This window comes from Aspergillus stella-maris (genome assembly GCF_047715825.1).
Source record: "Aspergillus stella-maris strain CBS 113639 unplaced genomic scaffold BDV14scaffold_7, whole genome shotgun sequence".
Classification (NCBI taxonomy): domain Eukaryota; kingdom Fungi; phylum Ascomycota; class Eurotiomycetes; order Eurotiales; family Aspergillaceae; genus Aspergillus; species Aspergillus stella-maris.
In genome coordinates, this window is record NW_027396801.1 from 401,156 (window position 1) to 428,378 (window position 27,223).

Consider the following 27,223-nt stretch of genomic DNA (forward strand, 5'->3'; position numbering starts at 1 on the left):
AATACCGCTAAAATGGCCCGCCTCAGCATCCTCCTGCTGAGCGCCCTCGTCACCCTCGCCACCGCGCGCTCCGCAGTCCTCGACCTCATCCCCAAGAACTTCGACAAGGTCGTCCTTGAATCCAACAAGCCTGCCCTCGTCGAATTCTTCGCCCCTTGGTGCGGCCACTGCAAGAACCTTGCCCCCGTCTACGAAGAACTCGGCCAAGCCTTCGAGCACGCCGCGGACAAAGTGAGCATTGCAAAGGTCGACGCCGATGCGAACCGTGATTTGGGCAAGCGCTTCGGGATCCAGGGGTTCCCGACGCTCAAGTGGTTCGATGGCAAGAGCGAGACACCCGAGGACTACAAGGGCGGTCGTGATCTCGAGAGCTTGACTGCTTTCATTACGGAGAAGACCGGTGTCAAGGCTAAGGGGGCGAAGAAGGAGCCCAGCAATGTTGAGATGTTCAGCGACAAGAGCTTCAAGGAGACTATTGGGTCTGACAAGGATGTGCTTGTTGCATTTACTGCGCCTTGGTGTGGTCGTATGTTTACCCCTCCCTTTATCTACCTTCTTTCACTTGATGGGGTGATTGCTAACAAGTGAATGAATTAGATTGCAAGAGCCTCGCTCCTACCTGGGAAACCCTCGCCACTGACTTTGCTCTCGAATCCTCCGTCGTTGTCGGCAAGGTCGATGCTGAAGCCGAGCAGTCCAAGGCTACCGCTAAGGAGCAAGGAATCACCGGCTACCCCACCATCAAGTTCTTCCCCAAGGGCTCAACCGAGGGTATCGCCTACAACGGCGCCCGCAGCGAAGAAGCCTTTGTCGAATTCCTGAACGAGAAGACCGGTACCCACCGCGCCGTCGGCGGCGGTCTTAACGACAGGGCCGGTACCGTCGATGTCCTTGACGAGCTGGTCGCCAAGTACATCACCACCCAAAACTTCAGCGAGCTCCTCGAGGAGGTCAAGAAGGCAGCCAAGGGTCTCGAGGCCAAGTACGCTGAGTACTACGTCAAGGTTGCTGAGAAGCTGAGCCAGAACTCCGATTACGCTGTTAAAGAGTCTGAGCGCCTGAAGAAGGTTCTTGCCAAGGGTGGTTCTGCGCCTGAGAAGGTCGATGATATGATTTCGCGCAGCAACATTCTGCGTAAGTTCTTGGGCAAGGAGACTGAGGAGAATGTTAAGGATGAGCTCTAGATTTTGGATTCTAGGTCTTGGAGTATCCCGCATTAATTTGATATGATTGGATGGTTGATGTGTTTTGGCTACTGCAACATGCAGTGTTTCGAAAAAAGGAATTATTACTCCGTACATGTACATGTCAGGAACAATTGGATGAAATAATGCAATTGATGTTCAAACGTCTCTCTTTTCTTTTCTTTTCTTTTCTTCTCTTCGCGCGCAATCGCTGTAGCAGCTTGGGGATCAATATGGATATTCCCAGGGTATCTCGAAATCAGAATGTAATAATAGCCTCCGCCCTTCCGTTGGAGCCATGTACAGTGCAGTGCAGTGAAGTAGGACGTATCATTTAGCAGATGCATCCGTCGCCCCCCCATCCCCCGCAGCACTCAGCGAAGCCTCCAACTCATCTAGCCGTCTCGCCATGTCGTCAACTGTAAGTAGTAAACAATATCAGCCCGCACAATCCATTTAACGACATGCCAAATACATCCAACGCCGCTCAAGACCCAGAACACGAATAAGATCAAGTGCAAGAACAGAGTCCCCTAAGTGTAGGGTAGGGTATATAAGACAACTCACACTTCCCAAACATCTCCCTAGACGTCGTATCGAATTTATGCTGCAGCTGATCGAGGAGGTCGTCGACGGCCGCGGAGAATTGGCCTTGGGCGTCGTTGCTCTGCATTCAATGATTAGAAACTGCCACTTGTTCCTCGTGGTCTGTAGAACGGGGATCGTAGAGCGTACCTTATTCTGAGTCGGCGCGGATGGGGAAAGCGAGTTTGTTTCTGTCTCCGCGGGGGCGGAGTTGTTTGTGGACATTGTGATAGAGAACGGACGAGGCAAAGGGGCGTAGAATAGCCCCTTATGTGGCGTGATTGTAAAAAGGATGTAGAAGTGGCTGTTGAACTCAATGCCCGCCTGAGCCCTGGAAGCTCCAAGAGTCGCAACCTAATGTCCCTTCAGTTGAGGCCTGAAGCTTCCAAGTCCAGGCACGAAGCTCCATTCCATCCCGCCGTATCGATAAGAGCCTTGGAGCCGGAAAAACTATCCTCCCAACCACCTGCAGACAGCGCACTAACTAATTATACACTAGCGCCGCCTTATCACCGATCTAACCAGATACGGCCTAGTCCCCACCCGCAGCTCGAAAAAAAATCCCGTATCATTGCTCTCGACGGTCTCCGGGCCATAGTCTACTTTACATACATACACCGCAATCGCACTTCAAAATAACAAACCACCATGCCGAAGAGAAGTAAACTCCTTCAAGCGCTAGACGACCGCAGGGGTCGCGACTACGATGCCGAGAAGCAGAAGAAGTTAGTGAAGGCTGCGAAGAAGAGGAAGGGTGTTAGCGGAGAAGAGAAGGAGGTTTGTTCTGTCTTTTCCGCTTGATAATGATGATTTGCTAATGAGTTCAAGGAGGAAAAGGCCCTCTCTAAGAAACCCGAAGTTGAAGAGTCCGGATCAGAGTCTGAAGAGGAGGAAGACAAGGAAGAGAGTGTAGAAGAGGACGGTGCCGCCGCTGATTCCGAAGACGAAGACGAAGAAGCCTCAGAAGAAGACGACGAAGACCTCGCCGCCCAAGAAGAAGACATCCCTCTCTCCGACCTCTCCGAAGACGAACGCGAAGACGTAATCCCGCACCAACGCCTAACAATCAACAACGCCGCGGCCCTAACATCCTCCACAAAACGCATCTCCTTCATCTCGCACCTCACCCCCTTCTCCGAACACAACAGTCTTCTCTCAAAAGAAGAAACGTCCGTCCCCGACGCAAACGACGACTTGAACAGGGAACTGGCATTCTACAAAACTGCGCAAGCGGGCGCGCTCCTCGCGCGGAAATTGCTCAAGAAGGAGGGTATCAACTTTACGAGACCGGGCGATTACTTTGCCGAGATGGTCAAGACGGACGAGCACATGGGCAAGATCAAGAAGAAGCTTTATGACGAGGCTGCGGGCAAGAAGGCCGCTGCTGAGGCGCGCAAGCAGCGCGATCTGAAGAAGTTTGGAAAGCAAGTGCAGGTTGCCAAGTTGCAGCAAAGAGCTAAGGAGAAGAAGGAGGCTATTGAGAAGATTAACGACTTGAAGAAGAGTATGTTCCACCCACCCTATCCATCCCATTTCACTAAGCATGGATGATATACTAACAATAACTCACACACAGAGCGCAAGTCAGCTACATCTGGCGGCGCCGGCGAAGCAGACGACCTCTTCGACGTAGCCGTTGAAGACGCCGTCTCTGAGAACCCGCGCAAGCGCGCCCGCGGTGACACCGGTGCCCCCAACATCAAGCGCCAGAAGAAGAACGAGAAGTACGGCTTCGGCGGGAAGAAGAGGCATGCTAAGAGCGGTGATGCGGCGTCTAGTGGTGACCTGCGCAGCTTCTCTGTTAAGAAGATGAAGGGTGGTCCTGGGGCTAAGAGGCCTGGGAAGAGTAAGCGGGCTGCTGCGAGGGGACGGGCTTAGATGTTGAGAGTGTGTGTAATGGGTTGAGTGGTTGCATATGCATCTAGATGTGGTGTATTGTGTAGTTATACTTTATCTTCTTATTTTTTTGTCTTCGGTTTGTTCTATGAGGATACCGGAAGTAAGGCCTGTTTGTTTGGGTCTAGGTTTCGAAAAGCAATTATTTCTCCATTAGTAGCAGAAGCTAGGCTCCTCATAATGATACAGGTTGTAGCTTTGAGATTAAATAGATCGTCAATAATTGCGAGGCGCATGTCGTGTCCAAGGCTTCCGCCAGTGTTTGAGATTCCGGCCGGCTGTTTTCCCCGAATAAGTCGAACACCGGGTCAGAAGTTCTGGATAGTAAAGGTAGCGAGTACCCTGGCGTTTGAGTCCGATTTGCGTGAACAGGCATGGTCCATCATCAAGAGGGTGGTCGACTGGGCGGCCTTCACTATGTAGAGTGGGTAGTTCTCTCTAGCCTCAAGCTGATCACCTCGCTGAACGAGGCGACTTAACGCTGTGCAACGCTGTCAAGTTGAGGTAGACACGTCTGAGCGAGTCATTGACAGCGTTGTTGATTCAGCTCAGCAGGCAAATGACTCGCTGCGCTGCTTGAGCTCTTCGATTAGATGTTGGATGGCACCATTCTGGCTTATGTCCCGATCTCGTCCTGTGTTCCATTGATTTCGCCGTTTAATCCATTCATAGCACTGCTCATTTCACCATTTGTCTCGCCGCTCAGGGCCGCAAGTGCACCGTCCAGATTCCCCATACCCCGAATGCGGCTGAGGAGATTATCGACGTTGAGATTGACGTTCAGCCGTTGCTCCGCGAAGACGAGATCAAGCTTCGCCTTGGTATCATCGGCATGAGCCAGAGAATGATCTTGTATCATCTCTCTGCTGCGTTTTGAAGTAGCTTTCGCAATGGTTTTGCCGCAGCCTGGGACTTGACAGATCCATGTATCGGCTGGGGCGTTAGGGTCATGAGAGGATTCGGAGTCCGGAATCTGTTCAGCGGCAGAGACGGAAGTGTTTCGGCTTTGAAGAGTTTCTTGTAGGGGTGTTCGTTCGATTATGGGTGTTGTGATAGTGTCTGATAGGATGGATCTTGTTCGTCGCTTTGCTCTTGTTGATAGGGGGTCTCGGACTAGGTCGTGCCCGCGGACTTTACTTGGGGTTTCGTACTCGTTCATTTCATCTTGGTTGTCATCGTCGGACATGTCGTACTCCTCTGCTGCGCTGCGCGTCCGCTTGCCGGTCCTCTTAGACGCAATTTGGCTCTTCGGTCGGAGTACGGACTTGCGATGACGAGGTCTCCTGCCCTTCCGCTGCTCGTGATCGCTCTCGTCGGAGGAGCTAGAGTCGTCAGAGACACGCGGCCGTAATGGCGTGAATGCCACAATCTCCGGTTTCTTCTTCTTTGAGGCATTCTTCAACTCTCGATAAATGACCTTCTTAGACCAGTCGAATGTGTTTGTTTTCGCCTCGTTCATGGATTCAATGATTGCAGTAGCGGTTGATGTTAGGAGGTTCTGAGCATACTCCTCGCTGTCAACTTCAAAGCGGCTCATTAGAGTCGAAACGACGAGCTCGAGGTTCAATTGTCGTTTAGCGAGGTGTCCTGCCTCTTTGAGATCAAGAATCACCTGATATATAGAATCGGCCTGGGTTTTGGAGATGGCAGTCGGGTCTGGAGTAGGTGCTCTGGCCTCCATTTCTTCATCCTCCTTCTCGTCCTCTTCCTCTTCCTCATCTTCATCATTATCTTCTTCTTCCGTCTCCGCCTCCTTAGATTCCTTCTGAGCGCGAAGCTCCTCATAGTCCTCCTAAATCCGACATTAGCAACAACTCTATCCCGAAGGTATAGATAAGCACTCACCGGAAACTTCTCACAGAGATGCTTAAAGATCTCAGCCTCCCCCCAATTAACATCCTCCTCACCCTTAATCATCCTCGACAACAAAAACCCATGATGCTTATAAAACACCTCCGCCGAGTCATCCCCATCCTCACAAATCCCATGCGTATGCAACACGTACTCATCGCACAAGTATTCCAGGCTCGGATAGGTGAAGTTTCGCTTCCGTCGCTTCGGTTTGTGTCGATCTGTTAGGAAATAAAGCAGGTCGATTGCTTCGACGACCTCGTTAAACATAGCGCGGTATCCCTTTGCGGGGGAGATAGAGAACCAGCCTGCCCGGCCAGCAACCCAGATCCCGACTTCGCCGTCATTGTGTTGCCCATATGCAAAGTGGGAGACGTTGTCGATTACGATTCGTTTGGTGAGGTAGTCTGGGTCTTGGACTGTTGCGAGTCATTATAGTATTAGCTACAGAGTACTGCTTCATGAATGTGGTAAAGTAGACCGGCGTAAGTGTAATATGCACCTAGAGACTCCTGCTCCTCCTCGACTTCCTCCAGACACCCCGTTACCTGGACAGGGTTCTCGGGCGTCGCCGTAAGAAGATTGGCATAGCGCGACTTGCCAGGCACCAAGATGCGCACCTCGGAGAGGCTGAATTCCTCCCAGTCGTTCTCGTCGACGAGAGCCGGGTCTCGCGCGGCCAAGACGCTATCTTCGCGGGATGTCATGTCTCGGGTGGTTGCATGACGGCCTGTGGAAGTAGGGAAGGGAACCCAGGGATGGCCTAGGAGGTTGCGAGAGGATGAGTCAATGGGGAGGAGAAGTGTGGAGGGGATGAGGGGGTTTGAATGGGGACAAGCTTAAAGCGAGGGTTGAGGTGAATGGACGGAGTGACGATGGGTGTAACATTCTGGTAATGCTCCGTTATTTACGCCGCTTCTAGGTCCGGCGGTGGTAATCAATCTTTATTTTATCTCTCCGAGCTACGACAGCTACCACGCATTTTTTCGTGAAGCTCAGTACTGATTTGCCGAACGTCGCATTGGTGCAGAGAGTTTCTTTCTGAGATCATTGAATTGCTCCCCCTCACTCCCCTCCGCAGACCCTTCCTCACCCACCGATGAAACTCCGTCAAGGGCTGAAGCTCTTCCGCAATACCATGTCCGGAGAAAAGATTTATGAAGGCGTCTTCGGTATGCTCACTCTATCACAAAGCCTTGCATTGAACCGAGCGAAAAGCTAACAAGAATAGCCGTCCACAAGCCTCAGGGTGTGACCTCCGCCGACGTAATCCGCAAACTCCAATCCCACTTCAACCCATCCAACCTCTTCAGACCTTGGCTCGAGGAAGAGCGCGCCCGTCGCGACCGCGAAAGTAACTTCCAGCGCAGGCGCCGCCGCACCCAGCGTCTCGAAGTGAAAATCGGCCACGGAGGTACACTCGACCCGCTCGCTACAGGCGTCCTCGTTGCGGCCGTCGGGAAGGGCACGAAGTTCCTCGGCAACTTCTTAGAATGCACGAAGACGTACGAGGCCGTTTTTGTCTTCGGCGCGGAGACAGACACGTATGATTGTACGGGAAAAGTTGTTTCGCGCTCGCCTTACGAGCATGTTACCCGTGAAGCCGTGGAGAAGGCCCTCGAGCAGTTCCGGGGCAAGATCATGCAGAAGCCGCCTATTTTTTCGGCACTGAAGGTGCAGGGCAAGAAGCTTTATGAGTACGCGAGAGAGGGCAAGGTGCCGCCGGTTGAGATCAAAACTCGACCTGTGGAAGTAAGCGACTTGCGGATTGTGGAGTGGTATGAGCCTGGGACGCACGAGTATAAATGGCCTGAGGAGGAGGCCGCCGCTGAGGAGAAGGCTGTGGCGGAGGAGTTGTTGTCCAAGGCTGATGCTTTGCCTGTTGCTCCGGCTGCGGACGATGCGGAAGCGTCGTCGAAACGAAAGTCGCCTCCGGCAAAGGGTGAAGACGATGAAACAACTTCCGACTCCCTGTCTACGGCGAAGAAACAGAAGGTATCTGATGAAGGTGCGGCACCAGCGCCATCCGAGCAAGAGGGCGCACCAGAGGTCAAAGATGAACAGACGACAGAAACACAACCTGAAGCCGAAGCATCAGAACAATCGAAGCCTCCATCACAACCGCCAGCAGTGAAGATTACCATGACTGTATCTTCGGGCTTCTACGTCCGCTCTCTGGCACATGATCTAGGCAAAGCTGTCGGTAGCTGTGGCCTCATGGCCGCACTTATACGGTCTCGTCAAGCAGACTACAATTTGGACTCGGATAAAATACTCGAGTACAAGGATCTCGATGCTGGCGAAGAGGTCTGGGGCCCCAAGGTGAAAGGGTTCCTGGAAGAATGGGAGAAGAAAAGAGCCGCTCAAGAAGGCTCACAATGAGTATATAGTATAGGAAAGCATAGAAATCGCTCTATGGCTATGAACTGTATAATAGTTGAAAACTCGCAAGAAAAGGACCACTGAGCGTAGACTCGAAAGAAGCTCAGAACATTTAAGATCGATGCAAAGCACCTGCAACATGCGGCGGAAATGGCTGCTATGTAACAAGTTTCGCTCATGATCCACACATGGTCGACGAAATGTCAAAAGAGAAAGAAAAGTAAATGTCGAATAGTAATTGACGCTCCAGATGCAGTGTCAAGAGTGAAGATGGCTGGTATAATAGACAGTAGAAAAATCGTTTTGATAGGGTATACCGCTGGAAAACATGCATGATAACAGGGAAAGGAATCAGTCGGCCGTTGAAGGTTGAACGGTGAAAGAGGGATTGACTGCATGAGAAGATGCAATTTTAGATCGAAAGAAATGTATGTATGCTATGAGGGCGGAAGACCTATTTTGACACGGCGCGATGGGCGTCAACAAGAGCTTTGCTCCGTTAGCTTTGAATCCGCGAATAGGCTTTCTTATGGCAACTTACTTTGGAGCACAAATGTCTGCCCTTGTCTCGACTCGCAGGCGCATTGAAGGGTGCTTCCGTCTAAGAAATCCAGCAAAATGCTGTTGGAAAGCTCTTGCCGTTCCTCATCTGGAATGCAAGGTGTTCTAAACTCAGATAGATGGTACTGTTTGACCATGTTGCGGTTGCTCGAGTCCAAGTTTCCAGGAGTCAAAACTAGAAAGCCCTTGCTGTCGATCCGAACGAACCGCCGTTTCCAGAGAAGAGTATCGGGAAATTGGACGTTAACCTCGCCGATATCAACTGCAGCAAGAAGTTCCTCCGCGGTTTTGGAGCCATCATCCGCAGCTGGAACACTGTCTTCCTCTTTGACTACTGGACTTTTGGAGCCGAAAGTGCTTCTTCGCGAGGGTGAAGTGATTGAGGACATGCGACGAAGAAGTCTGGAAGTTCGCGATTCCTTCTTTTCTTCTGGGGACGATGCTGAAGTTTCGCTGGGCGATCTCGAGAGAAAGTATCCGTCATTTTTGGAAGACCCAGATAGTCGACTATCCGAGCGTGGGAGCGCAGCTACAGGTGGTTTGGGTGAGCCGGCGTCGGAGACGGACGTGCTGCGCGGGGCGGTCTTGGTCGAAGGCTCTGGCGTGGCGTTTCGAGATGGAGTTTCGTCCGGAGTACCGTGCTCGACAGTCAACGGGCTGGCCTGGAGATTCAGCGAGCGGGGATCTGCCGGCATACTCTGGTCGTTGCCGGTAACGCTTGGCTCACGGACAATGCGTGCCGTAACGGACACTGAGTTTGCACCATTTTCAGCATTGGTGCTCGCGCTCGACACAGGCCGTCTTGTACTAGAAGCTCGAGACAGTGGCTCTGGTGTCAATGTCCGAGACAATATGTCTGGGTTCCCGCCCCCATATGATACGGAAGCTCGTTTGCGAAGGGCACCAAAGGATGCTGCACTAGGGGTAGCTGCGCTGGGGGTCGGGGTCACCGCGCCCTCACGGCTGGAGAACTGCTCCAGGGCCTTGATTCGTTTTGAGATCCCGGATGATACATTTATCTTCTTAGCAACCAAGACGTTTGCTGACGCGTTTTCAGCCGGCGAGAACGGACTCGAGACGGATCTTCCGATAGGCAAGGGAGGCGAATTCGAAACATGATGTCCCGGAGCACTTGGATTCGAAACTGCACGCGAATTTCTCCAAGCCTCGGGCGAGCCCTGCTCGTTCACGCCATTCGAATAACCGGGAGAAAGCGGAGACTTGCCCACCGAAATGGGCTTTGCCTCCTCGACCGTAGCGCTTTTCAGTTCTTCCATGAAATCGTCATCGGAAAGAAGGTTATCGTCGTCAGAATAGTCGGGGGTTGGAACTTGTATAGGTTTGATGGGTGGTCTGCGTCGTTCCTTTCGGGTTGATCCGTTTTGCTGTTCTGTGTTGACAACTTCAGAGCTGGCTGCGATCTGCGAATCGACGTCGGACGCGGTTATTGTAGGAGTGTCGGTGACGGAGTCAGATTGCGAATCGAGTTTGGACGACTTTTGTAAATTGTCTGACTCGGGTTGGATGATCTCGGTCGGTTCACTCTTCTGTTCTATCTCGGTTGCATTGAAATTGAGATTCTCCTCTTCGGCCGGCGGGGGAGTTGCAATAATTTCTTCTTTCTCTGGGGTCTTTTCAGGATTGTCTTCAGGTGGGACGTCAAGAATGGCGCTAGGCGAGACGGCGCCGCAACTAATCCCGGGCTCAGTGGAGCCATTCGAGTCCTCTTGACAGGGGGCCGAAGGGACCGTTTCAGGTGAGGGAGAGATCCGTGAATCAAGATTAGTTCCCAGGTCGTTCGATTCAGAGACCTCTGGTGAATAAGTAGTACTGGGAAGCGTGTAATTAGACATATCATTGTCCGTTTCTACAACCGCTTCTTCCTTGGCTGAAGCCGAAGTTGCCTCAGCTTGGCCGTTGGTCTGAGCGGTCTCAATAGCGACAGGCTGCTGGGTTTCAGGTTGTATACTGGTAGGTGGGGCTTTGTTGTCGTGCTCCGAGATGCTGGATAGACGTTGACGCACCATGTCATACTTCAGTTTCTCGGAGTGCAGGCCGATGTTTTCTTTATCATCGTTTACGTCTTGTGACGAGTTGCTGATTTCCTCAATAGCGGCCTCAGCCCGCTTAGCTTCTTGAGCCCTTTTTTGCATTTGTGATTTGCGTAGCTGAAGCGCCTTCATGAGCCGCTCCTTCTCATTAGAAGTGGAGGCCGTGGAGATCGCACTTAGTGACTTGGCTCCCGGTGAAAGTTGCGGTCTCGTGATCGCCATTGACGTTGGAGGGACTAGAAGAGGGGGGACTGGCGGTACCCTGGCGGATGGAGCTGCAACTGGGTTCCCCTGAGAGCGGGGGCGGGCGAGCGAAGGGTTAGACTTACGGAATGGAGAGGCCCGAACACCAGCAGGCAAAGAAGCAACAGGCCGTTGCTCGACGCTGCGAGCCAAGTTACCCGCTGTACGTGGCCTCCCACTCCCATCTACCGAGGGTCGCGGCCCTAGCTTCACCTTGGGCTTAAACCCTGCTGCGCGTTCGAGGTCTTGTAAAGAAGGTCTGGCAGACTGCGTCGACTGGCGAGACTCCGAAGGTGCAAGGGATACATCATCGCGAAAATTTCTTGAAGAAGCCGGTCGTTCGGAATGCTGACCCACAGATATAGTAGGCGAGAGTGCATTAGGCTGGGACTCGGGGCTCGTGGGTGTCGGAACGTCATCATCGAGTGCTGGAGGTACAGTTTCGGCGACTGATGGAGGCACAATCGTGGCTTCGGACACTTGACTGAACGACCTTTGTCGGGAGTCCTGGGCTGGGGCCTGTGTTTCTGCTGAATCTTTGGCGGGAGATTCCTCTGCATCTTCCGCAATTTCCATCAGTCTCCGACGACGGAGGGAGCTCGAAGAGGAGGTGATAGAACCTGAAGCGGTGTGCAAAAGACATGCGGACGAGAGGGCGCTTTCTGTCAAGTCGGTTGGTTTCGATAAGGAAAAGACCGTATCATGAGGGGAAAACTTGTCGAGGATCGATTGGAATTGTACAGTGGTTCGGGCTGCAAGGGATCGGGGATCAGGTTAACAATGCCGAAAACAACATTCAGGCAAGGGCCAACAAACCTCGTACTAGTCGTGACAGGTCCTCAGGGAGGTAACTGAGCACGACCTTTCGCCGACGATATTGTAAAAACCCATAGAGCGGGGAAGATTCTTCGTAACTTTCAATCGCATTTCGAACGTCGGGTACGCCCCCTGTTCCTCGCTCGTGGAGGGCTATCTCATCCCTTGAGACATAACGTAGAAGAAACCTAACAAGAGGTGATTTGCGTTAGCAGGCTTCGCTGCGGAGACGGAGAGATGGAACGTACCACCCTCCAGCTTCAGTGAGAGCAATCTGGTAAGCTTCAATGACCGGAGGACTGTCTAAGCCATTGAGAGACATGGCGGGAGCTGCATCAGGCTGGAGAAGGCCCTGAGTGTGACACCGAGAAGGGTGCCTGTGGTTGTACAAACAAAGAGGGGGAGGGGACAGGTTCCTGGAGGAGTTCGCGGCACAGGAACAAGAAGCACAGCGACAACAAAATCAGGAGGAAGAGAAAAACGAATGACAAGAAGAAAGAGAAGTCAAAAAAAAAGAGATTGCACCGCAGAGAGAAAAAGAAACGGCGTCTAGGATGGCTCCAGGATAGAAAGCTTGAGAGGGAGCGACTGTCAACGAACCCTCAGGAGTTCAGGGGCTCTGTTAGTGGCCGATTCGCAGCCTCCACTTTGGGCCAGTTCGCACTGAACGTGGAGTTGAGATCCGGTTCCTGAGCTGCCCAATTCTGAAACAATCTGTTTCCTCAATCCTGACTGGCTCGACGAATTGATCAAGATTCAAGTCCTTGAATATGGGGGATGAATAATGGAGAATGGAGAATGGAGACTGGAAACGCTGAGGATTTTCAATGCGACTGAGTTGAATATCGATTTGGGGAAGGCACGACCAGCGCAGGGTGGCTTGACTGGATCTAGCACCTTCTTCCACCTTACTGCACATTCTTGCTCACAATGTCATTGATTGCATCTCGATCGAAGCCACTGCGAGTCCTGCAGATTCGATTTTGGTTTTTGGGTCACCTTACACTAGCGTTTCACTTGTATTGCTCCGTCAATAGTTTGTAGAGTTTATGCCCAATCTGCTATTGACGGGCAGCGCTTGGCAGGACTATTGATGCTAGACTAAATGCCACTGTGGGCTGTACATTTTCTAGAAGCCTGTCGGAAGACCATGGCCAGGTATACAATAATGTTGTTGGATCAGCTTAGATCCTGGTGCCAGGAATCAGGAATCAAGACGATCGCAGGACCCCGCCAGCGATTCGGAAGCCGCCGATTGTCGCCTTTTGCGGGGACTATATCTGCCATCTACCTACACCACCTTCAATCAGCCAACTCTGAATCCAACAAAATATACTCAACCCTGACAATGCCGTCTCTCCCTTCTCCGTCCTCCTTAAAGGAGCTCCCCCAAGAACAACAGTTTCAAGTCCTCGACACCCTATTCGAATCATCACCAGAGCTCCATACCCTCATGGGCCCAGTCCTCGCCAACCAGACCTTCTCATCATACCCAAGCTTAATCGATACCGTAGGAGGTCGAATGTCCGCACTCTCGGCCGCCAACTCCCCAACAGACAGAGGCGTCCTCGTGGGGATCCTGGGCTCCCACCCTCGCCTAGGCCAGCCAAAAACAGCCGCTGCTGAACATTTGAGTGAACTTAGCAAGAAGGAACAGGCGAACTTGAATATTGGTGCCGAAGAGCAGGCAGAAAAACTCCGGTTGTTGAATGCCGAGTATGAGGAGAAGTTTCCTGGGTTACGATTTGTGTATGTCATTTACCTTCGATCTTGGGTATCTCCATAGAGGCTAACTGATCTATGATAGGTCGTTTGTCAATGGACGGAGTAGGCTTGTGATTATGGATGAGATGCGCGCAAGGATTTTTCGAGGCGATCATGAACAAGAGATTGAAGAGAACATACAGGTAAGCTATTCTATTGAAGTCCTGGAGACAAGCTTCTTATCAATGTGCCCAGGCCATGGTCGATATCGCCAAAGACCGATCTTCCAAGTTACAGAACGCAGCTTAACGATATTTTCGCTGGATTAAAGGATAAGGCAAAGAAGATGACGCATTGATGCTGGTCTATTCGAGAATAGCTGTAAAAACAAGCGAAGTTTGTATTAGCGAATTTTATTTTCAATGCAGGTCGAATCGTCTTCTACATCGGGTCCACACTGTATGCCGAGGCATTGGCCAGAAAGCCTACCACGACGCATAGCAATAATAGTATCATTTGGGGTCCTGGAAGCCCCTCAGTGACTTGATTAGCAAGCCAGACAGGGTGAATCGACGAACGCCAATAGCCCCCAGAATGGAAGTGCCGCAGTGCCGCTAACGACGTCGACCCGGCGTTCCCAGGCGAGTGGCAACAAGTTCAAACTCCAACAATCACCTGCTCAAATTCAGGGTCTAGAGCACCTTTCCAATTCCATCAAACCAACACATCAAGCGCACTATGGCACTGTATCCTGCAGCTAAACGGAGCGAGAGAATTATCCGGGAATCAAGTACAAAATAGAGGTGTTCTTATCATATCCAATATGTAGTTCGGTTCGGTTCGTATAAGATTACCGGCGCTGACAAACCTTCGCATCCGATTTCTGACATGCAGTTGACACTGTCACTCTGCCGGGCCTTGGTAGGGGTAATCTCCGGGAACTGGAAGTATCGGAGTTTGCTGTGTCTTATTTGAGAATTATGTCAACAAGGAGTAGTATTTGACTATACAGAGTAGGATCTTTGAAGTACTCTGTAAGTAGTGCCGCATAGAAGCGAGCGGACTGCGGAGGAATGTTGTAGGCAGTGATCTCATAGAGGGTCACGATGGAGTTATCCGCAATCGCAGTCGCAGGGTCTGGCCCAGACGGGACCACCAGTTTGTCACTAAACGACTTAGACAAGAGGAGGCAAGTTTCCCAGACGATAGTATGGATAAAATCCTGCTTCTCATGCCCCAGCGCGATAGCACGATTGCTAGAGTCAGTCAAGTACCACGAAACTAAGAACTAATTAATCGCGCCTCGACCCGCGCGATCCTTCCCATTCTTCCGTCTCCTCATTCTTCAGTTCCTATTCTTCTTATCGTCCGTCGCATCACGGTACTATTCTGTCGTCCTGCCCATCGCATGCGCGCCGCGTGCGATGAATAAGAGCCAGAATGATGGCAGGTGGACAGGTGGAAGGTCACAGCCACGGCCATGGTCACGGCCGAGGCTCGGTGTCGCGAGCCTCGACGACCATCCCTGCGATCACCACCAACAACGATAGTTTCGTCGACGAGTCCAGTCCGCTCTCGCCCGTGCGATCTGGGCTGCCTAGGTCTTCGCAGTCGTTCGTAATCGGTATGTACTTATCTGTCACAAGACTTGACTTGTCCGACGCAACTCTCGTGTTCTTTCGATCCATCCGGAAGGTCCGATGATTCCGCGCGCGCAGAAATCGTCATTCGCTGACAGCTGCCCTCTACTGCAGAATCCGCAGCCTCCGACGGTGCTTCCGGGTCGAGTGGGAACTTGCAGCAGGATGCGAGGAAGTCGCTGCAGCGAGCAGCGCTCCAGGGCTCGGGCTCTGGCCTTGTTGGGAGGAATTCGTTAACTTCGCCGGTCGCCTTTGAGAGCGCCGACTCCAGCGCGATTGACCCGTTGTCCCAAGTAAGGCGTCCTTCCGAGCAAGCTGTCTTTCTATGATGTGAGCGCTAGTGGCTGATTGCATTGGTTTATAACCGTTCCAGCACATCATAAAGCGCACGAATACCCAAAAATCGATCCCGCTAAGGTTATTGGGAAGGGCTTCATACGAGGCTGAAGCTGGTGGATCTGACAAGTACAGCCCTGTCGAGCAGAGCTCCGGCCGCGACCAAGCGCCCCAGAAGCCCAAAGAGAAGAAGTACGTTCCAGCAAGCTTCGGATGCCTGTCACCAAGCCGTGCATATAATCCGCTGATACCCCTCCCTGTCCTTAAACGCCTCTTGTCCCACCGGAGCCCTTCTTCTACTAAGCTGACTATAACACAGAAAGGGCGTTTCCTTCCTGAGCCGCATTATTCCTGGTAAGAAGAAAGAGGAATTCTCCGATGAAGAGGACAATGCATCGGAAATGGGTAATGCCCGCAACGAGGCCCCTGTCGCTGCGCAACCGGTAGGGTTCTTCCCTAGGTTCCCGCCACCACCAAAGTATGCCCGAGTCAGAGCGCATTATAAGAAAGACAAGACCTTCAACCGTGTGTTTCAAGCTCAGACGTTGGAAGGCGTCGATGCCGCTTTAGGTGACGATGAGCGCCCGGGGACCGCGGAATCAGGGAGCAGTAAATCTACCGGGAAAGCCATTTGGGCTTTGGTATTTTCCAAAGATGGCAAGTATCTTGCAGCTGCCGGCCAGGATAAGAAAGTTCGTGTTTGGTCGGTTATCGGCTCGCCCGAGGATCGTGACGCAAGTGAGTCCGAAAATGACGATGAGGATATGCACCGTTTGAAAGCACCGGTCTTCAAGGAGACGCCGATTCAGGTGTATGAAAGCCATACAGGGAGTATCCTAGACCTGAGCTGGAGCAAGGTATGTTACCACCTAGCCTGTCTGCTGCACGAGACTGACTGGCCAGAACAACTTTCTTCTTTCGTCGTCAATGGACAAGACTGTTCGACTATGGCATGTCTCCCGACCGGAATGTCTATGCTGTTTCAAGCACAGCGACTTTGTGACATCGATTCAATTTCACCCGCGCGACGACCGCTTCTTTCTTGCAGGCTCCCTGGACATGAAGCTTCGATTGTGGAGTATTCCTGACAAGAGCGTGGCGTTCACCGTGACGGTGCCCGATATGATCACGTCTGTCGCTTTCACACCGGATGGACGATACTCAATGGCGGGATGTCTTAACGGAATGTTGAATATCTATGAAACCGATGGTCTTAAACCGGCTGGTAATATCCATGTTCGCTCGGCACGAGGTCGTAACGCCAAGGGCAGCAAGATCACCGGGATCGACTCTATGTTCTTGCCGAAGGACGATGCTGAAGGCGCGCTTAAATTGCTAATCACGAGTAACGATTCACGCATTCGTCTCTATGACTTTCGTGATCGTACACTGGAGGCTAAATTTCGCGGGAACGAAAACACGTGCAGCCAGATCCGGGCCACCTTCAGCGACGACGGGAAACATATCATCTGTGGAAGTGAGGATCGTAGGGCCTATATCTGGCCTATGGGTCCGGTTGAAAAGGACGCCGATAAAAGAGCGTTCGAGGTTCTCGACACGCAATCGTCGATGGTGACGGCGGCTATCATGGCCCCGAACGTAACGAAACAGGTTCTGAGTCTTTCGGAAGACCCGATATACGACATTTGCAACCCACCACCTGTCACTCTTGAGAGTAACGCCAACAAGGAGAGCAACCGGCAAAATAGGATTTCCATGGCCAGTAAGCTGGCCCAGGAATCACCCGGGTTCATCTCCCGCTCAACGCATCCGGACGGCCATATTATTTGCGCTGCCGATTACTCTGGCAGAGTGAAGATCTTCCGACAGGACTGCGCATACCACAAACGCCGGTACGATAGTTGGGATACCCATTCGACAATCTCTCGACGACTTCTACGTCGGTCGAACTCGGCGCGGCATAGCATTGCCTCCTCCATCGGCAAGGAGTCCTCCCACAAGACGCCTTCCGAGCGAATCATTTCATGGCGGAATTCTGTCATTGGACACGACAACGCGAGCACCAAGAGCCAACGACAGCCCAGAACTCGCAGCTCTTCTCCGAACAAGGCCATGGCCGCTGCATCTCGGAACGCAAGTCCAGAACGCGGATCGGCAGGCGCTCGCGCCGAAGCCGAGTCTCGCTCGGCATTCACGACGTCCCCGCCGCCATCGGGATACAAATCGTCATTCTCGAGCCCTCGGTCAAGCTTCGCCGAGCGGCGTAAACAGAACGGCAACAGAAATGGCGGTGGCCCGAAACCAGAAGAACGGGAACCTGAGCCTCGCCGTAGCCTTCACCACCCCACCTCGGCAGCTGAACTGATCAACAAGGGTGGCGACCAAGAGAACCCTCTCTGGCTAGCCGGCGACCACAGCTACGCCTTCTATAACAAAATCACGCAGGATGCGCTAGCGGTCCATCGCAATTCACCCGGGCTTTTGGATCCTAATTCTGCAAGACCCAATGGGCCTGAACGGAGACCTACACGGGCAAGCATACTGAGCAGCGAGTATGCGTCATCCAATGCATCAGGTGAAGACAACGATGTCCTGCGGTGCGATAGCTGCTGGGGAACGAACTTCAAGGCAACAAAAGGGCGCAGCGGCAAGCAGCGCTTGATCTGTGTTCGTTGTTCGAAGCCGATCACTGAATCACCAGAGGAGTAGCTGGTGTCGTATATCGGAGACCTTGCTCATCTCCTTCTCTTCTTCCTCTTTTCTTCTTTTTGCATCACTTTGGCTTTGGCACGGACAGACTTTTTGGATATGGTATGGCGGGTATATAAGGTACAGGTGGTTTGGTCATGTAGACGATGCATTGGCGTCATGTAACTAGCATTTTTGGATTTGATTAGCATATTCTGGCACTTTGTATAGTAACGACTTTGGACGAGCGAAGACTTGAAGAATTAAGACATACATTGCATTTTCTTACAGTTTGACTGCTGCCTAATTCACATCTCAATCTAGACATTGGCAATCTGCGCTTAGCTTATGCATGGCATGGCAGGGCCATAGTTCTGTAGTTCCACCGCCAAGCCACCACCACCACCGCCGCCGAACTTCACCACCTCCGCTATCACCACACTCCGCAAATTCCAGCCCACTACCTCTGTGTCCTTTTCGCCGAATTCCCAGCTCATTGAATCGCGACCTAGATGCGATAAAGTAAAGGGACTACGTCCTTTCAACCTTCATCATCACTCTAAGCTCGACCTCAACAGAGGACACCAGACACAAAAATGCCTTCAGGCCCTTACCTCCCGACCTCCGCGGCGTATCTCAAGGAGTCGTCGCTCTTGCTACAGGCTTACCCCGATTCTGTACGTGTACCCCTCATCCCTCTGCGTGGCCAATTCTACGCTGCGCAGGCCAACCTTCCCTTCGCCATGCCTCTTCTCTCCACTCCCCACCTGCACTCTCTCTACCTCTACCAATTGAACAAAACTAACCCATCAAACCAAACAGACAAGAATAACAACAAAATATACCTACCCAAAACCCCCCACAATCACACAAACGGACTCAACAACACAATCAACCCCCCTCGCAACACTCACACTGAAAACATACACACCCGAAGCAGGCATATGCCTGAAATACCGCACGAATAAAGCCGCCGAGGTGGGGAGGCTGATTACGGCGCTGGGATTACTGGCTGGGGGCGCGGACCTGAGTAGTTTGGATAAGGCTGCGAGTGTTGGGACTGCGGCGGGGGCTACGGGGGGTGCTGATGTTGAGATGGGTGGGATGGAGGATGCTACGGCGGGAACGGCGCAGGCTGCGACGGGAGGTGCTGGTGCGGGCTCGGGAGCTGCTGGGAAAGGAGGGAAGGGGAAGGGGAAGAAGAAGGGAAAGAAATGAGGGGGTGGCTGGGAGTTTCAATGCCATGTGAATGTGATAAGGGTCTTTTACGAGAACCGCACGCGGTGATCTTAGAAGCATTGTCGTAGGATCTTGCAGTCTGTGATAGCACGGCGTATCCTATGACTCCTGGGACGCAATGCCCATGCCGCGAAGACGAGGGTCGACTTTCTGAACGTCGAGTCATAAAGCCATGGGCGTTGAGGGTTGAGACTTGGGCGATGGTGAAGACTACTTTCTCACAGGAAGAAGTCTGCAATAGACAAGATTGAGTCAATATCCAATGTACATTTGATATCCTATACTAAATACATGCCACATCCCACACCGTAACGCATGAGACGAGCATCTTAGACATTAAACAAAAGAAAAAGAAAACAGAAAAGAAAAGAAACCGCCTATCTAAACGCCGGACCCATGCCTATCCTTCAAATCATCAATCAATAAAGCAGATAAGAAAACCAAAAAAGCAGCAAACAAAAGGGGAGAGGGTATAAGTCGCGCTGTTGTCTAAAAGTCTTCGTCGAAGGAGAGGCCATGGCCGCTGGCAGCCTTGGCCTCCTCCTGCTTGGGGTCCTTCTTGGTGCTGGCCATGACACCGGCCTTTTGGTAGTCGCCGACACGCTTCTCGAAAAAGTTGGTCTTGCCGGCAAGGGAGATGGTCTCCATGAAGTCGAAGGGGTTGGTGGCGTTGAAGTACTTCTTGTTGCCGAGGGCGATGAGGAGACGGTCAGCGACGAACTCAATGTACTGGCACATGAGCTTGGAGTTCATGCCGAGCAGGGCGCAGGGGAGAGCATCCGTCAGGAACTCCTTCTCAATGGCAACAGCCTCGACGATGATGTCCTCAACAACCTTGGGGTCGGGGCGCCAGTTCAGGTGGGAGAAGAGCAGGCAGGCAAAGTCAGTGTGGAGACCCTCATCACGAGAGATGAGCTCGTTGGAGAAGGTGAGACCAGGCATCAGACCACGCTTCTTCAGCCAGAAAATAGAGGCGAATGAGCCAGAGAAGAAGATACCCTCAACGGCAGCGAAAGCGACAAGGCGCTGAGCGAAGGTGGACTCCTTGTCCTGGATCCACCTGATGGCCCAGTCGGCCTTCTTGCGGATGCAAGGAACTGTGGAATGTTAGCAAGGGATCAAGAGGCGGGTAATTTCAGAACATACTGGTATCAATGGCATCGAACAGGTAGGTGCGCTGCTTGGGCTCCTTGATGTAGGTATCAATGAGGAGAGAGTATGTCTCGGCGTGGATGTTCTCGATCATGATCTGGAAACCGTAGAAGCAGCGAGCCTCGGGGATCTGGACTTCACCACTGAAACGCTCGAGCAGGTTCTCGTTGACAATGCCATCAGAGGCAGCGAAGAAAGCAAGAACACGGGAGATGAAGAAACGCTCATCCTCGTTCAGGCGGTTGTTCCAGTCGTGCAGATCCTTGGAGAGATCGATCTCCTCAGCAGTCCAGAAAGAGGCCTCGGCCTTCTTGTACATTTGCCAGATCTATATATCGCGCGGGAACTGTCAGTCTCGTGGTTCTTTAAAGGCGGTAGAAAAATCCAATTTACGCGTGACGCGTGGCGTGGCGTGGCGCACTCACCTCGTGGTACTTGATGGGGAAGAGGACGAAACGGTGAGGGTTCTCTTGGAGCAGAGGCTCGTTGGCTTCGATCTCTTGAATGTGCAGTTGAGCCTTGGTAGGCTCAGCGGGCTTCTCGGCCATGGGCTTGACTGGCGCGTCGACAATGGGGGTGGTGACGGGGGCGTTCTCCTTGCCGGCAGCTTCGAAGTTGAGCTTCTTGACGGGAGAGTCGTTCATCTTGAGGTTCTCGAGAGAGGTAGCGGCCTGTCAAGAGCAATTGTTAGCAACTATTCACCAGTGACGCGTCTTGAGCCCGCGAGACGTGACGGCGACGTACCTGCTTCGAGGGAGTGACCTGTGCAGACATTGTGTGAAGAGCAGCTGAATAGAAGAGCAAAGGACGGTGTTTCAAGCAAATTGATCACGCCTGCAGCTGAGAGCTCTAGAATTTGAGAATGGGATGAGAAGAAAACAAGGGCTCGAGGGGAGGGGAGGGCGACAAGAAATAGTTGCTCTGAGCGAGACGTGACGGGCTAGCGCGACGAGCCGGGTCACGTGCTACCGTGATTTAGCGCGCTTCGGTGGCTGGCGGAAATGCAACTTTTGCACTAGTCCCGCTAGGCTGCCCTTGAGCCTCAGGCGTCAGGCATCCGATTTTCCACTTTCCACCACCCATGACGAGCCCTGCTCGTCTCAGACCACTGCTCGTAAATTCGATCCGGTGTTGCAATCTCCACCGTCTGCCGTCTTAGCTTGTCTATTGGCTCCCACATCAAATGATGCGTACGCGCCGAGCTGTTAGCCAGGTTCGTCGCGTCTGGAGCTGCGGTCTAATCTTATCTGATCATCTCGATCAGCCATCACGTCGACGCGTCCTCGGTTCTTTGTCTCGCAATTGAAGCTCCCACATCTCGTTTTGTTATCTAAAAAGGACTATTCTTAGATCGCGGCAAAGTGCTCAGTCCTTGTTACAGGAATATTCGTTTCTATTCGTTTTTGCGAGCTGTGACACGGTGTACAACTGTACATGTGCTCCCTGTCTGGCTGCCAGGCGCGTCTCCTTGCCGACAAAGAATTACCCACTAACCCCCACACCCTCAAAAACAACTCTTATAAATTATCGAATAATCTGACAGCCCGACTCAGAGTTCACGTAAGGAACACCCCTGTTTGCGAAATGCGGAGTGTAAACGCGCCCCCTTGGCGCGACCTGGCCAGCCCATTCGACAGTATTTGTAGATCTAGCGAGCTCGGCGTCGGGCGACGGAATTACGGATATTAAAGTCGACATCATTGTGTCATGATTGAGAGAGAATTTAGCGCTTTTTTCTAAAGTGGATTGAATGTGGAGTAGTTTCAGGCCTTCAGCTTGTTGAGGTCTGGATTGTGGATGTCGGACGGGACTCCGATCCAGGATATTGTTAAGACGCGTCGAGGGCGGGGAGCTTGGACTGGCGCGTCTTACACTCTTGTGAATTGTGAGTCTTGTCGTCCCCTGCATACAATTCAACAATTTTTGAATCTACGATGAAACTGTCCTGGCATGAAATGTACCCCTTGCATTAACCATTCCGACCATCTATAACTCGATCTATCTGACGGCGATCCAGAATAAGCGCCGTTTATATACATTCCAAAGCGCCAATCGCGGATGCCGACTTCTCTACTTTTCACGATCTAGAAAATGATGAACCGAAGCTTGCCCCTCTAAAGGCGGGCCTTGAGGGAGTCCGAAAGGAATCTGTTCTCGACGCCGCGCATGAGCTTGTTGGTCTGTTCGGCCAAACTCAGAGTCAAAATCTGAGGGATGTTAGCTGCGACCCTGCACGAGTGTGATGGAGGACTTACAGTGTGAGGCAGGATACGGGCAAGATGGGCAAAGTAGCCCTTGTATATGGCAAGAATACCCTCCCTTCTAACCGTCTTCATCAAGCAGTCAAAGGCGCCAGTGTAAAGGTTGCCGGTCTGGTTGTACATTCTGGACATGATAGTGTCTAATAAGGTTAGTCGCGATCGACCGATCTCAATCTTCGGGCGCACATACCAGGAGGGTGCATAACGCAGCACACAACAAATCCAGAGGCGGTACTGCTAGCCAAATGGAGTGCTGGGCCATCTTCCATGCCCAGATGCTTGGTCAAGCGTCTCTTGGCAAAGAAGTATGTAGGCAGCTGGACGGAGCTACCGAAACCCGTTCGGACCATAGCCGCTCCCACTCCCCGGTATAAACCACTCACCCCTTCCGACATGAAGATCTTTCGCAGGCCATCGAACGAGTTCTTGTACTGATGTTGGGTACCGACGGGGAGGAATGGGGAGAATGACTGGAGACGGGTTTTGACGAGGAAGAATGGCGATCCTGCTGCGGCACCGATAATACCGGACGAAGCACCAGCAAAGACATTAATACCGAGAGATTGGATCTGCTTGTCCTGATAGATGGCGTTCGTGAGACCACCACGGATAGGCTCGTAGAATCCTAAACGGCAGCCATTGAGGAGGACCTGGTAGATGTACTGGTTTCTATCAGCACTCAAGCCTCTTGACTAGGTCGCGATCACGTACCGCCGAGCCAATACCCCGGAACAGACCCCGAGGGCCCTCATTCTGGAGGATGACCTTCACTCCATGAAGGACACCCTTGTATTTCTTGACAGCTTCCGACTTTGCTTGCAGCTCTCCTTGTAATTGTAGACTGCGAAAACAACCATTAGAATGCGATCATGGCAGCGGCGGCGGCGGAGGAGGGATGGTGATTGGTATACCGGATCTTGACTGTCTCAAAGCTGTGTGTAACGGTGACTGCGCCGCATGCTGCAATACCTCCGGCGATAAACGCGCTGTAACGATGGACTTGTCAGAACTGTGTTGCTTGACTTGATAAGCGTGCGCAAGCGCGGCATACCCGGTCGTTGTAGACATCGCGAGATGAGCTCCGTAAGCGGAGGCGGATCGGTGAGCGTGTGGACGGCGGGATGCGGCTGAACAGGAGGAGTCAAGAGATATGAGGGCTCTTATGACATATGCCGTGCCGTTAAGCAAGCTCAATACACCTTACAAACGGCGAGCGAAGCAAAGAATGGAGCTGGAAATGACGAGGGTGCAGTCGAACCAAGCGGCTGGAATTAGAAATGTCAGAACGCAGCCGCGATGTCGGGGATCGGCCTCGGCTAGACCAGGACCTGAACACACCAAGCTTTGCCCGCTAGTAGCCGCCGGAGCGGAACAACCTTCTCACGCCAAGCGTCAAGCAAACGCGCGCTGTTTGTCTCTTGAAGCTCTTTAACTTCCAGGAACCTGCGGGCCAGATGCTCTGTGTACCTAGAGCTCCTCTCTGAGCGTCGTTCAGTTACAGATTAAGCGTTGACTTTTCGATCGTCGCAATTGAGTCTATCACACCTAATTTCTGCCAGGAAACCCGATTATCGCAAACATGGCGGAGGGCGGCCAGTCAACACCGCAGCAGCTGCCGCAGCAGCAACAGGGTGCGCAACAGACGCAGAAGGTCTCGGATGTTATCCGTAGCTATCGGCCAACAAAGGTTGGACTGCTCTTATTGATACGATCTGCAAGTCTAACTGGGTCGTCACATAGGTCTTCAAGCCGCCCAAGCCAGAAAGTTTCGTAACGTCCATTGATTTCGATGACCAAGGAGAGTCCCTTGTCACCTCCGGTGACGATGATATTATTCAAATCTGGGACGTCAAGAGCGGAAAGCAGACAAAGTCGGTTCCTAGCAAGAAGTACGGCGCCCACCTGGCTAGGTTCACCCACCACCCCCGCCAGGTCTTGCATGCGAGTACGAAAGTTGATGGTATGTTCGTTGTGATGGCGTCAATGCGACTAGCTAACAAACTTAGATTCATTGCGATTGCTTGATCTACACAGCGAAGGCTATCTGCGCTATTTCTCCGGACATACAGATAAAGTGACCTCCCTGGCTCTATCGCCGGGAAGCGATTCGTTCATTTCATGCTCCAAGGACGATACAGTCGCCATTTGGGATCTGAGTTCCAGACATGCGCAAGGGAAGCTAAAGCTCTCGACCCCGTATCTCGTCGCCTTTGATCCCTCCGCGTCGGTTATCGCAATTGCCTCGCAGTCGACTGCTTCAGTCCTTCTGTACGATTTCCGAAACTACGACAAGTCGCCTTTCTCAACCTTCGACCTCGCCCAATACGAGCAAAAGTATACACCAGAGTCGCGTGGAAGAGCATGGACCCGTCTGGAGTTCTCTAATGACGGGAAATTCTTGCTTGTCGGGACTGACTACCATGGCCACTTTGTCCTTGACGCCTTTGAGGGTAAGCTGGTGGCTTTCCTGGTTGGCAAGGGCGGGGTATCCGGTAGAGCTGCTCCCGTTTCAAGCTCTGGAAAGCCTCTCGGACAAGGAGATGCGTGCTTCACTCCCGAGGGCAAATTCGTTATTGGCGGGTCCGGGGATCAACACGAGCTGTTGATATGGGACCTGCAGCAGACCCCGGACGCTGATCGCCGCTTGCAGCCAATGACCAAGCTACAGAATCGTAGCGGAACCGCCATTGTCGAATATAACCCGAGATTCAACATGATTGCCACCGCGGACAAGGACATTTACTTTTGGCTTCCGGAAGACAACTCTAAGGGTGTCTAACTCGGCGACTCACGGCATACTTGGACACAATAAGCGATTTACGTCCCCGACTGGACTGGAATATTCTTATGATGGATTAATTAGGCTCAATTCTTTCGACCTTTTTCTTTTCCTATCAAACTCCTGGCTGTGTCACACACCCAGATCAGAGGTCCCCTCAGATCATCGACATCTCGCTGCGACTCAACCAAGGCTTCGATTTGCTTGACCACCGTCCGATTGCTCGTCACGGTCATGATCTCCGATACCCAGCCGTACATAAATACGCTGGTATTGATATCTGACAGAACTTCTTCCACTTTCTCAGCGATTGGAGGCAGTTTCGCTTGCTTATTTCCGGCTTCGATAGCTGGGCTAGCATCTACTACCCTGATAGGCAGTTTCAGTTGTGGAGGAACTTGGTAGTCCGACAGCTTCTGGAGCTCCTCAACAAGAGTTGCTGATTTCGGATCGACTGTCTGGTCTCCCATCAATATGGTCATCCGTTGCCTTTCAGTATCTGTGCCAATGGTTTCCACGATTTCGCGCATTCTCTTGGCGGCTTCACTTGGGCATATCAACTCATGACCTTCCATCGCTGACCACAACTCTGTCGGTAACAATGGCCGTTCGCGTTCAATCTCTATCTGCCGATTGATGGCCTTGTGGTGCTTGGGGGATTGCTCTATGCTTTTGTAGTGGGACAAGTCGGAGATGATGGCGAGCAAAATGGTGCAGTCAACGTTGAGTGTGGGTGTGAACCTCTTGAACCGGTTCGGCAGCAGGTTTCGGACCTCATCTTCGGCAGTGTCAGCAGATCCTGCCTGCGAGGCGATTGCATCCTCTCCACAGATAACAACCACGCCATGACCACGAATAGCACGAATCAAATCATCAATCTCCGGGGTCGCCCCCTCCTCAATCTTCGGTATCACAAACCGTAGCCTCGGCGTCTTGTAATTCACCCTTACCAAGCTCGCAGCCTTCTTCATGTCCGCCGCCAACTTGAGCAACTCAATCTCATCATCATCCTCATCACTATCCTCGCCATCCCCGTCATAATTCCTCAATACCGTCCTCTCCTCCCCGTCTTCACCCTCACTCTCACTACCCCCCTCCCACCCTTTCTTCGCCATCTCAAATAACAATCTCGTCTCCGAAATCGTAGAGATCTTCACCCACTCCTCACCGTCATCAGCTACAATGTCAACAAATACACTCTTCCGCTTCCCCTTGCCCTTATTACTATCCTTCCCCTTGTCCCCTTGTACATCGAAGTAGAATCTCTTCCCGAACGCGACGAGCCCACTGCATGATTGTTTCGCGATACTCCAGACTGCTTCGTAGAAGGGGAGATTCGAGGATTTAAGGGCGTGTAAAGTGCGGAGGTCGTTTACGGATTGTTCGGGTTCAGCGTCAGCGTCAGCGTCAGCATCTGCATTCCCATCCCCATTTGTATCGTTATTGGCATTTTCATCCCCCGCGAGCAATTGCGGCCCATCAAGCTGCAAAGCCAATTTCTCCAAAGTCCGCAACTCAGAAAGCACATTCGAGCGGAGACTGCGCACTTCGACGATCTGCGGGTTCCGTTGTGTTTCTGCGAGGAGGGATTTCAGGGCGTCGAGTTCCGTGAGGAGGGTGCGGCATCGCGTGATGAGGGTTTGGGATAGTTGTTGGGCTGTTGGTTCCGTGTTGCTTGTGAGGCTGAGGTTTGATGTTGAGGATGTTAAGTCTTGTTCATGATTGTGTTCTGGCCTCCCAGGTTGGGATTGGGAGGCATTGTTGTTCATTGTTGTGTGGTGCTGTTGTTGTTGCTGTTGTTGGAATTGTTTTTGAGGATGCGGGGAGGGTTTTGTAAGGTGGGGAGGGGGAGCTTTGTGAGGTATAAGCCATGCCCTACTACAGCGTCTTCTAG

The 27,223-nt window shown here is 52.2% G+C and overlaps 13 protein-coding genes across 13 annotated transcripts; 7 read left to right on the forward strand and 6 right to left on the reverse strand.

Moving 5' to 3' along the window:
* Positions 1–12: 12 nt before the first annotated feature.
* Positions 13–1,184, forward strand: BDV14DRAFT_187591 (thioredoxin-like protein; the record flags this gene model as incomplete). The annotated part of the gene is made up of 2 exons (XM_073770968.1): positions 13–526; positions 598–1,184. 2 exons carry the CDS (start codon positions 13–15, stop codon positions 1,182–1,184), a joined length of 1,101 nt encoding a protein of 366 aa, XP_073631813.1.
* Positions 1,185–1,514: 330 nt separating this feature from the next.
* Positions 1,515–1,994, reverse strand: BDV14DRAFT_196662 (heat shock factor-binding 1 family protein; the record flags this gene model as incomplete). Its single annotated transcript, XM_073772495.1, has 3 exons — positions 1,515–1,603; positions 1,752–1,851; positions 1,920–1,994. The coding sequence occupies 3 exons, from the start codon at positions 1,992–1,994 to the stop codon at positions 1,515–1,517; spliced, it is 264 nt and encodes an 87-aa protein (XP_073631814.1).
* Positions 1,995–2,360: 366 nt separating this feature from the next.
* Positions 2,361–3,746, forward strand: BDV14DRAFT_131805 (EBP2 family rRNA-processing protein). The gene is made up of 3 exons (XM_073766129.1): positions 2,361–2,546; positions 2,607–3,273; positions 3,346–3,746. The coding sequence occupies exons 1-3, from the start codon at positions 2,418–2,420 to the stop codon at positions 3,645–3,647; spliced, it is 1,098 nt and encodes a 365-aa protein (XP_073631815.1). The 5' UTR covers positions 2,361–2,417; the 3' UTR covers positions 3,648–3,746.
* A 415-nt stretch (positions 3,747–4,161) lies between these two features.
* BDV14DRAFT_131883 (uncharacterized protein) lies at positions 4,162–6,663 on the reverse strand. The gene is made up of 3 exons (XM_073766131.1): positions 6,019–6,663; positions 5,511–5,935; positions 4,162–5,457 (listed from the first exon to the last, which is right to left on the reverse strand). The coding sequence occupies exons 1-3, from the start codon at positions 6,221–6,223 to the stop codon at positions 4,282–4,284; spliced, it is 1,806 nt and encodes a 601-aa protein (XP_073631816.1). The 5' UTR covers positions 6,224–6,663; the 3' UTR covers positions 4,162–4,281.
* Positions 6,655–7,898, forward strand: BDV14DRAFT_196665 (pseudouridine synthase PUS4; the record flags this gene model as incomplete). Its single annotated transcript, XM_073772496.1, has 2 exons — positions 6,655–6,688; positions 6,748–7,898. 2 exons carry the CDS (start codon positions 6,655–6,657, stop codon positions 7,896–7,898), a joined length of 1,185 nt encoding a protein of 394 aa, XP_073631817.1.
* Positions 7,899–8,125: 227 nt separating this feature from the next.
* BDV14DRAFT_131815 (putative GPI-anchored cell surface glycoprotein) lies at positions 8,126–12,041 on the reverse strand. The gene is made up of 4 exons (XM_073766130.1): positions 11,818–12,041; positions 11,570–11,757; positions 8,440–11,505; positions 8,126–8,387 (listed from the first exon to the last, which is right to left on the reverse strand). Exons 1-4 carry the CDS (start codon positions 11,889–11,891, stop codon positions 8,353–8,355), a joined length of 3,363 nt encoding a protein of 1,120 aa, XP_073631818.1. The 5' UTR covers positions 11,892–12,041; the 3' UTR covers positions 8,126–8,352.
* An 876-nt stretch (positions 12,042–12,917) lies between these two features.
* On the forward strand, positions 12,918–13,582 carry BDV14DRAFT_196667 (2-oxo-4-hydroxy-4-carboxy-5-ureidoimidazoline decarboxylase; the record flags this gene model as incomplete). Its single annotated transcript, XM_073772497.1, has 3 exons — positions 12,918–13,318; positions 13,377–13,476; positions 13,529–13,582. 3 exons carry the CDS (start codon positions 12,918–12,920, stop codon positions 13,580–13,582), a joined length of 555 nt encoding a protein of 184 aa, XP_073631819.1.
* Positions 13,583–14,713: 1,131 nt separating this feature from the next.
* Positions 14,714–17,919, forward strand: BDV14DRAFT_187594 (WD40 repeat domain-containing protein; the record flags this gene model as incomplete). Its single annotated transcript, XM_073770969.1, has 5 exons — positions 14,714–14,897; positions 15,037–15,206; positions 15,287–15,441; positions 15,569–16,106; positions 16,153–17,919. The coding sequence occupies 5 exons, from the start codon at positions 14,714–14,716 to the stop codon at positions 17,917–17,919; spliced, it is 2,814 nt and encodes a 937-aa protein (XP_073631820.1).
* A 392-nt stretch (positions 17,920–18,311) lies between these two features.
* On the forward strand, positions 18,312–19,385 carry BDV14DRAFT_131970 (SRP9/SRP21 family protein). The gene is made up of 2 exons (XM_073766133.1): positions 18,312–18,575; positions 18,721–19,385. The coding sequence occupies exons 1-2, from the start codon at positions 18,495–18,497 to the stop codon at positions 19,114–19,116; spliced, it is 477 nt and encodes a 158-aa protein (XP_073631821.1). The 5' UTR covers positions 18,312–18,494; the 3' UTR covers positions 19,117–19,385.
* A 26-nt stretch (positions 19,386–19,411) lies between these two features.
* Positions 19,412–21,180, reverse strand: BDV14DRAFT_166877 (ribonucleotide-diphosphate reductase subunit RNR2). Its single transcript, XM_073767571.1, has 4 exons — positions 21,034–21,180; positions 20,715–20,960; positions 20,284–20,617; positions 19,412–20,234 (listed from the first exon to the last, which is right to left on the reverse strand). Exons 1-4 carry the CDS (start codon positions 21,061–21,063, stop codon positions 19,627–19,629), a joined length of 1,218 nt encoding a protein of 405 aa, XP_073631822.1. The 5' UTR covers positions 21,064–21,180; the 3' UTR covers positions 19,412–19,626.
* A 1,058-nt stretch (positions 21,181–22,238) lies between these two features.
* Positions 22,239–23,846, reverse strand: BDV14DRAFT_166879 (putative mitochondrial oxaloacetate transporter (Oac)). Its single transcript, XM_073767572.1, has 6 exons — positions 23,602–23,846; positions 23,462–23,536; positions 23,262–23,391; positions 22,741–23,212; positions 22,545–22,690; positions 22,239–22,496 (listed from the first exon to the last, which is right to left on the reverse strand). The coding sequence occupies exons 1-6, from the start codon at positions 23,616–23,618 to the stop codon at positions 22,404–22,406; spliced, it is 933 nt and encodes a 310-aa protein (XP_073631823.1). The 5' UTR covers positions 23,619–23,846; the 3' UTR covers positions 22,239–22,403.
* Positions 23,847–23,953: 107 nt separating this feature from the next.
* BDV14DRAFT_131989 (WD-repeat containing protein SWD2) lies at positions 23,954–25,372 on the forward strand. The gene is made up of 3 exons (XM_073766134.1): positions 23,954–24,237; positions 24,291–24,510; positions 24,557–25,372. Exons 1-3 carry the CDS (start codon positions 24,130–24,132, stop codon positions 25,327–25,329), a joined length of 1,101 nt encoding a protein of 366 aa, XP_073631824.1. The 5' UTR covers positions 23,954–24,129; the 3' UTR covers positions 25,330–25,372.
* Positions 25,287–27,145, reverse strand: BDV14DRAFT_131995 (uncharacterized protein). Its single transcript, XM_073766135.1, has one exon. The coding sequence runs from the start codon at positions 27,096–27,098 to the stop codon at positions 25,416–25,418; it is 1,683 nt and encodes a 560-aa protein (XP_073631825.1). The 5' UTR covers positions 27,099–27,145; the 3' UTR covers positions 25,287–25,415.
* Positions 27,146–27,223: the final 78 nt, after the last annotated feature.

What these genes read in the sequence shown, in the direction of transcription:
- BDV14DRAFT_166879 (XM_073767572.1), bottom strand. An exon ending in TCCGGGGTATTGGCTCGGCG is followed by an intron (nt 23,213 to 23,261) that starts GTACGTGATCGC and finishes GATAGAAACCAG; the next exon opens with TACATCTACCAGGTCCTCCT. An exon ending in CTGCGTTATGCACCCTCCTG is followed by an intron (nt 22,691 to 22,740) that starts GTATGTGCGCCC and finishes TAACCTTATTAG; the next exon opens with ACACTATCATGTCCAGAATG.
- BDV14DRAFT_131970 (XM_073766133.1), top strand. Translation starts at nt 18,495, where the DNA reads ATGCCTTCAGGCCCTTACCTCCCGACCTCCGCGGCGTATCTCAAGGAG. An exon ending in TACAGGCTTACCCCGATTCT is followed by an intron (nt 18,576 to 18,720) that starts GTACGTGTACCC and finishes CAAACCAAACAG; the next exon opens with ACAAGAATAACAACAAAATA.
- BDV14DRAFT_166877 (XM_073767571.1), bottom strand. Translation starts at nt 21,063, where the DNA reads ATGTCTGCACAGGTCACTCCCTCGAAGCAG. An exon ending in TCCCCATCAAGTACCACGAG is followed by an intron (nt 20,618 to 20,714) that starts GTGAGTGCGCCA and finishes CGCGATATATAG; the next exon opens with ATCTGGCAAATGTACAAGAA. An exon ending in GTTCGATGCCATTGATACCA is followed by an intron (nt 20,235 to 20,283) that starts GTATGTTCTGAA and finishes AACATTCCACAG; the next exon opens with TTCCTTGCATCCGCAAGAAG.
- BDV14DRAFT_131883 (XM_073766131.1), bottom strand. Translation starts at nt 6,223, where the DNA reads ATGACATCCCGCGAAGATAGCGTCTTGGCCGCGCGAGACCCGGCTCTC. An exon ending in GGAGGAGCAGGAGTCTCTAG is followed by an intron (nt 5,936 to 6,018) that starts GTGCATATTACA and finishes GACTCGCAACAG; the next exon opens with TCCAAGACCCAGACTACCTC. An exon ending in ATCTCTGTGAGAAGTTTCCG is followed by an intron (nt 5,458 to 5,510) that starts GTGAGTGCTTAT and finishes TGTCGGATTTAG; the next exon opens with GAGGACTATGAGGAGCTTCG.
- BDV14DRAFT_131815 (XM_073766130.1), bottom strand. Translation starts at nt 11,891, where the DNA reads ATGTCTCTCAATGGCTTAGACAGTCCTCCGGTCATTGAAGCTTACCAG. An exon ending in CTCACTGAAGCTGGAGGGTG is followed by an intron (nt 11,758 to 11,817) that starts GTACGTTCCATC and finishes ACCTCTTGTTAG; the next exon opens with GTTTCTTCTACGTTATGTCT. An exon ending in CCTGTCACGACTAGTACGAG is followed by an intron (nt 11,506 to 11,569) that starts GTTTGTTGGCCC and finishes GATCCCTTGCAG; the next exon opens with CCCGAACCACTGTACAATTC.
- BDV14DRAFT_131805 (XM_073766129.1), top strand. Translation starts at nt 2,418, where the DNA reads ATGCCGAAGAGAAGTAAACTCCTTCAAGCGCTAGACGACCGCAGGGGT. An exon ending in TTAGCGGAGAAGAGAAGGAG is followed by an intron (nt 2,547 to 2,606) that starts GTTTGTTCTGTC and finishes AAGGAGGAAAAG; the next exon opens with GCCCTCTCTAAGAAACCCGA. An exon ending in GATTAACGACTTGAAGAAGA is followed by an intron (nt 3,274 to 3,345) that starts GTATGTTCCACC and finishes ACTCACACACAG; the next exon opens with AGCGCAAGTCAGCTACATCT.
- BDV14DRAFT_131989 (XM_073766134.1), top strand. Translation starts at nt 24,130, where the DNA reads ATGGCGGAGGGCGGCCAGTCAACACCGCAGCAGCTGCCGCAGCAGCAA. An exon ending in GTAGCTATCGGCCAACAAAG is followed by an intron (nt 24,238 to 24,290) that starts GTTGGACTGCTC and finishes GTCGTCACATAG; the next exon opens with GTCTTCAAGCCGCCCAAGCC. An exon ending in TGCGAGTACGAAAGTTGATG is followed by an intron (nt 24,511 to 24,556) that starts GTATGTTCGTTG and finishes TAACAAACTTAG; the next exon opens with ATTCATTGCGATTGCTTGAT.
- BDV14DRAFT_131995 (XM_073766135.1), bottom strand. Translation starts at nt 27,098, where the DNA reads ATGAACAACAATGCCTCCCAATCCCAACCTGGGAGGCCAGAACACAAT.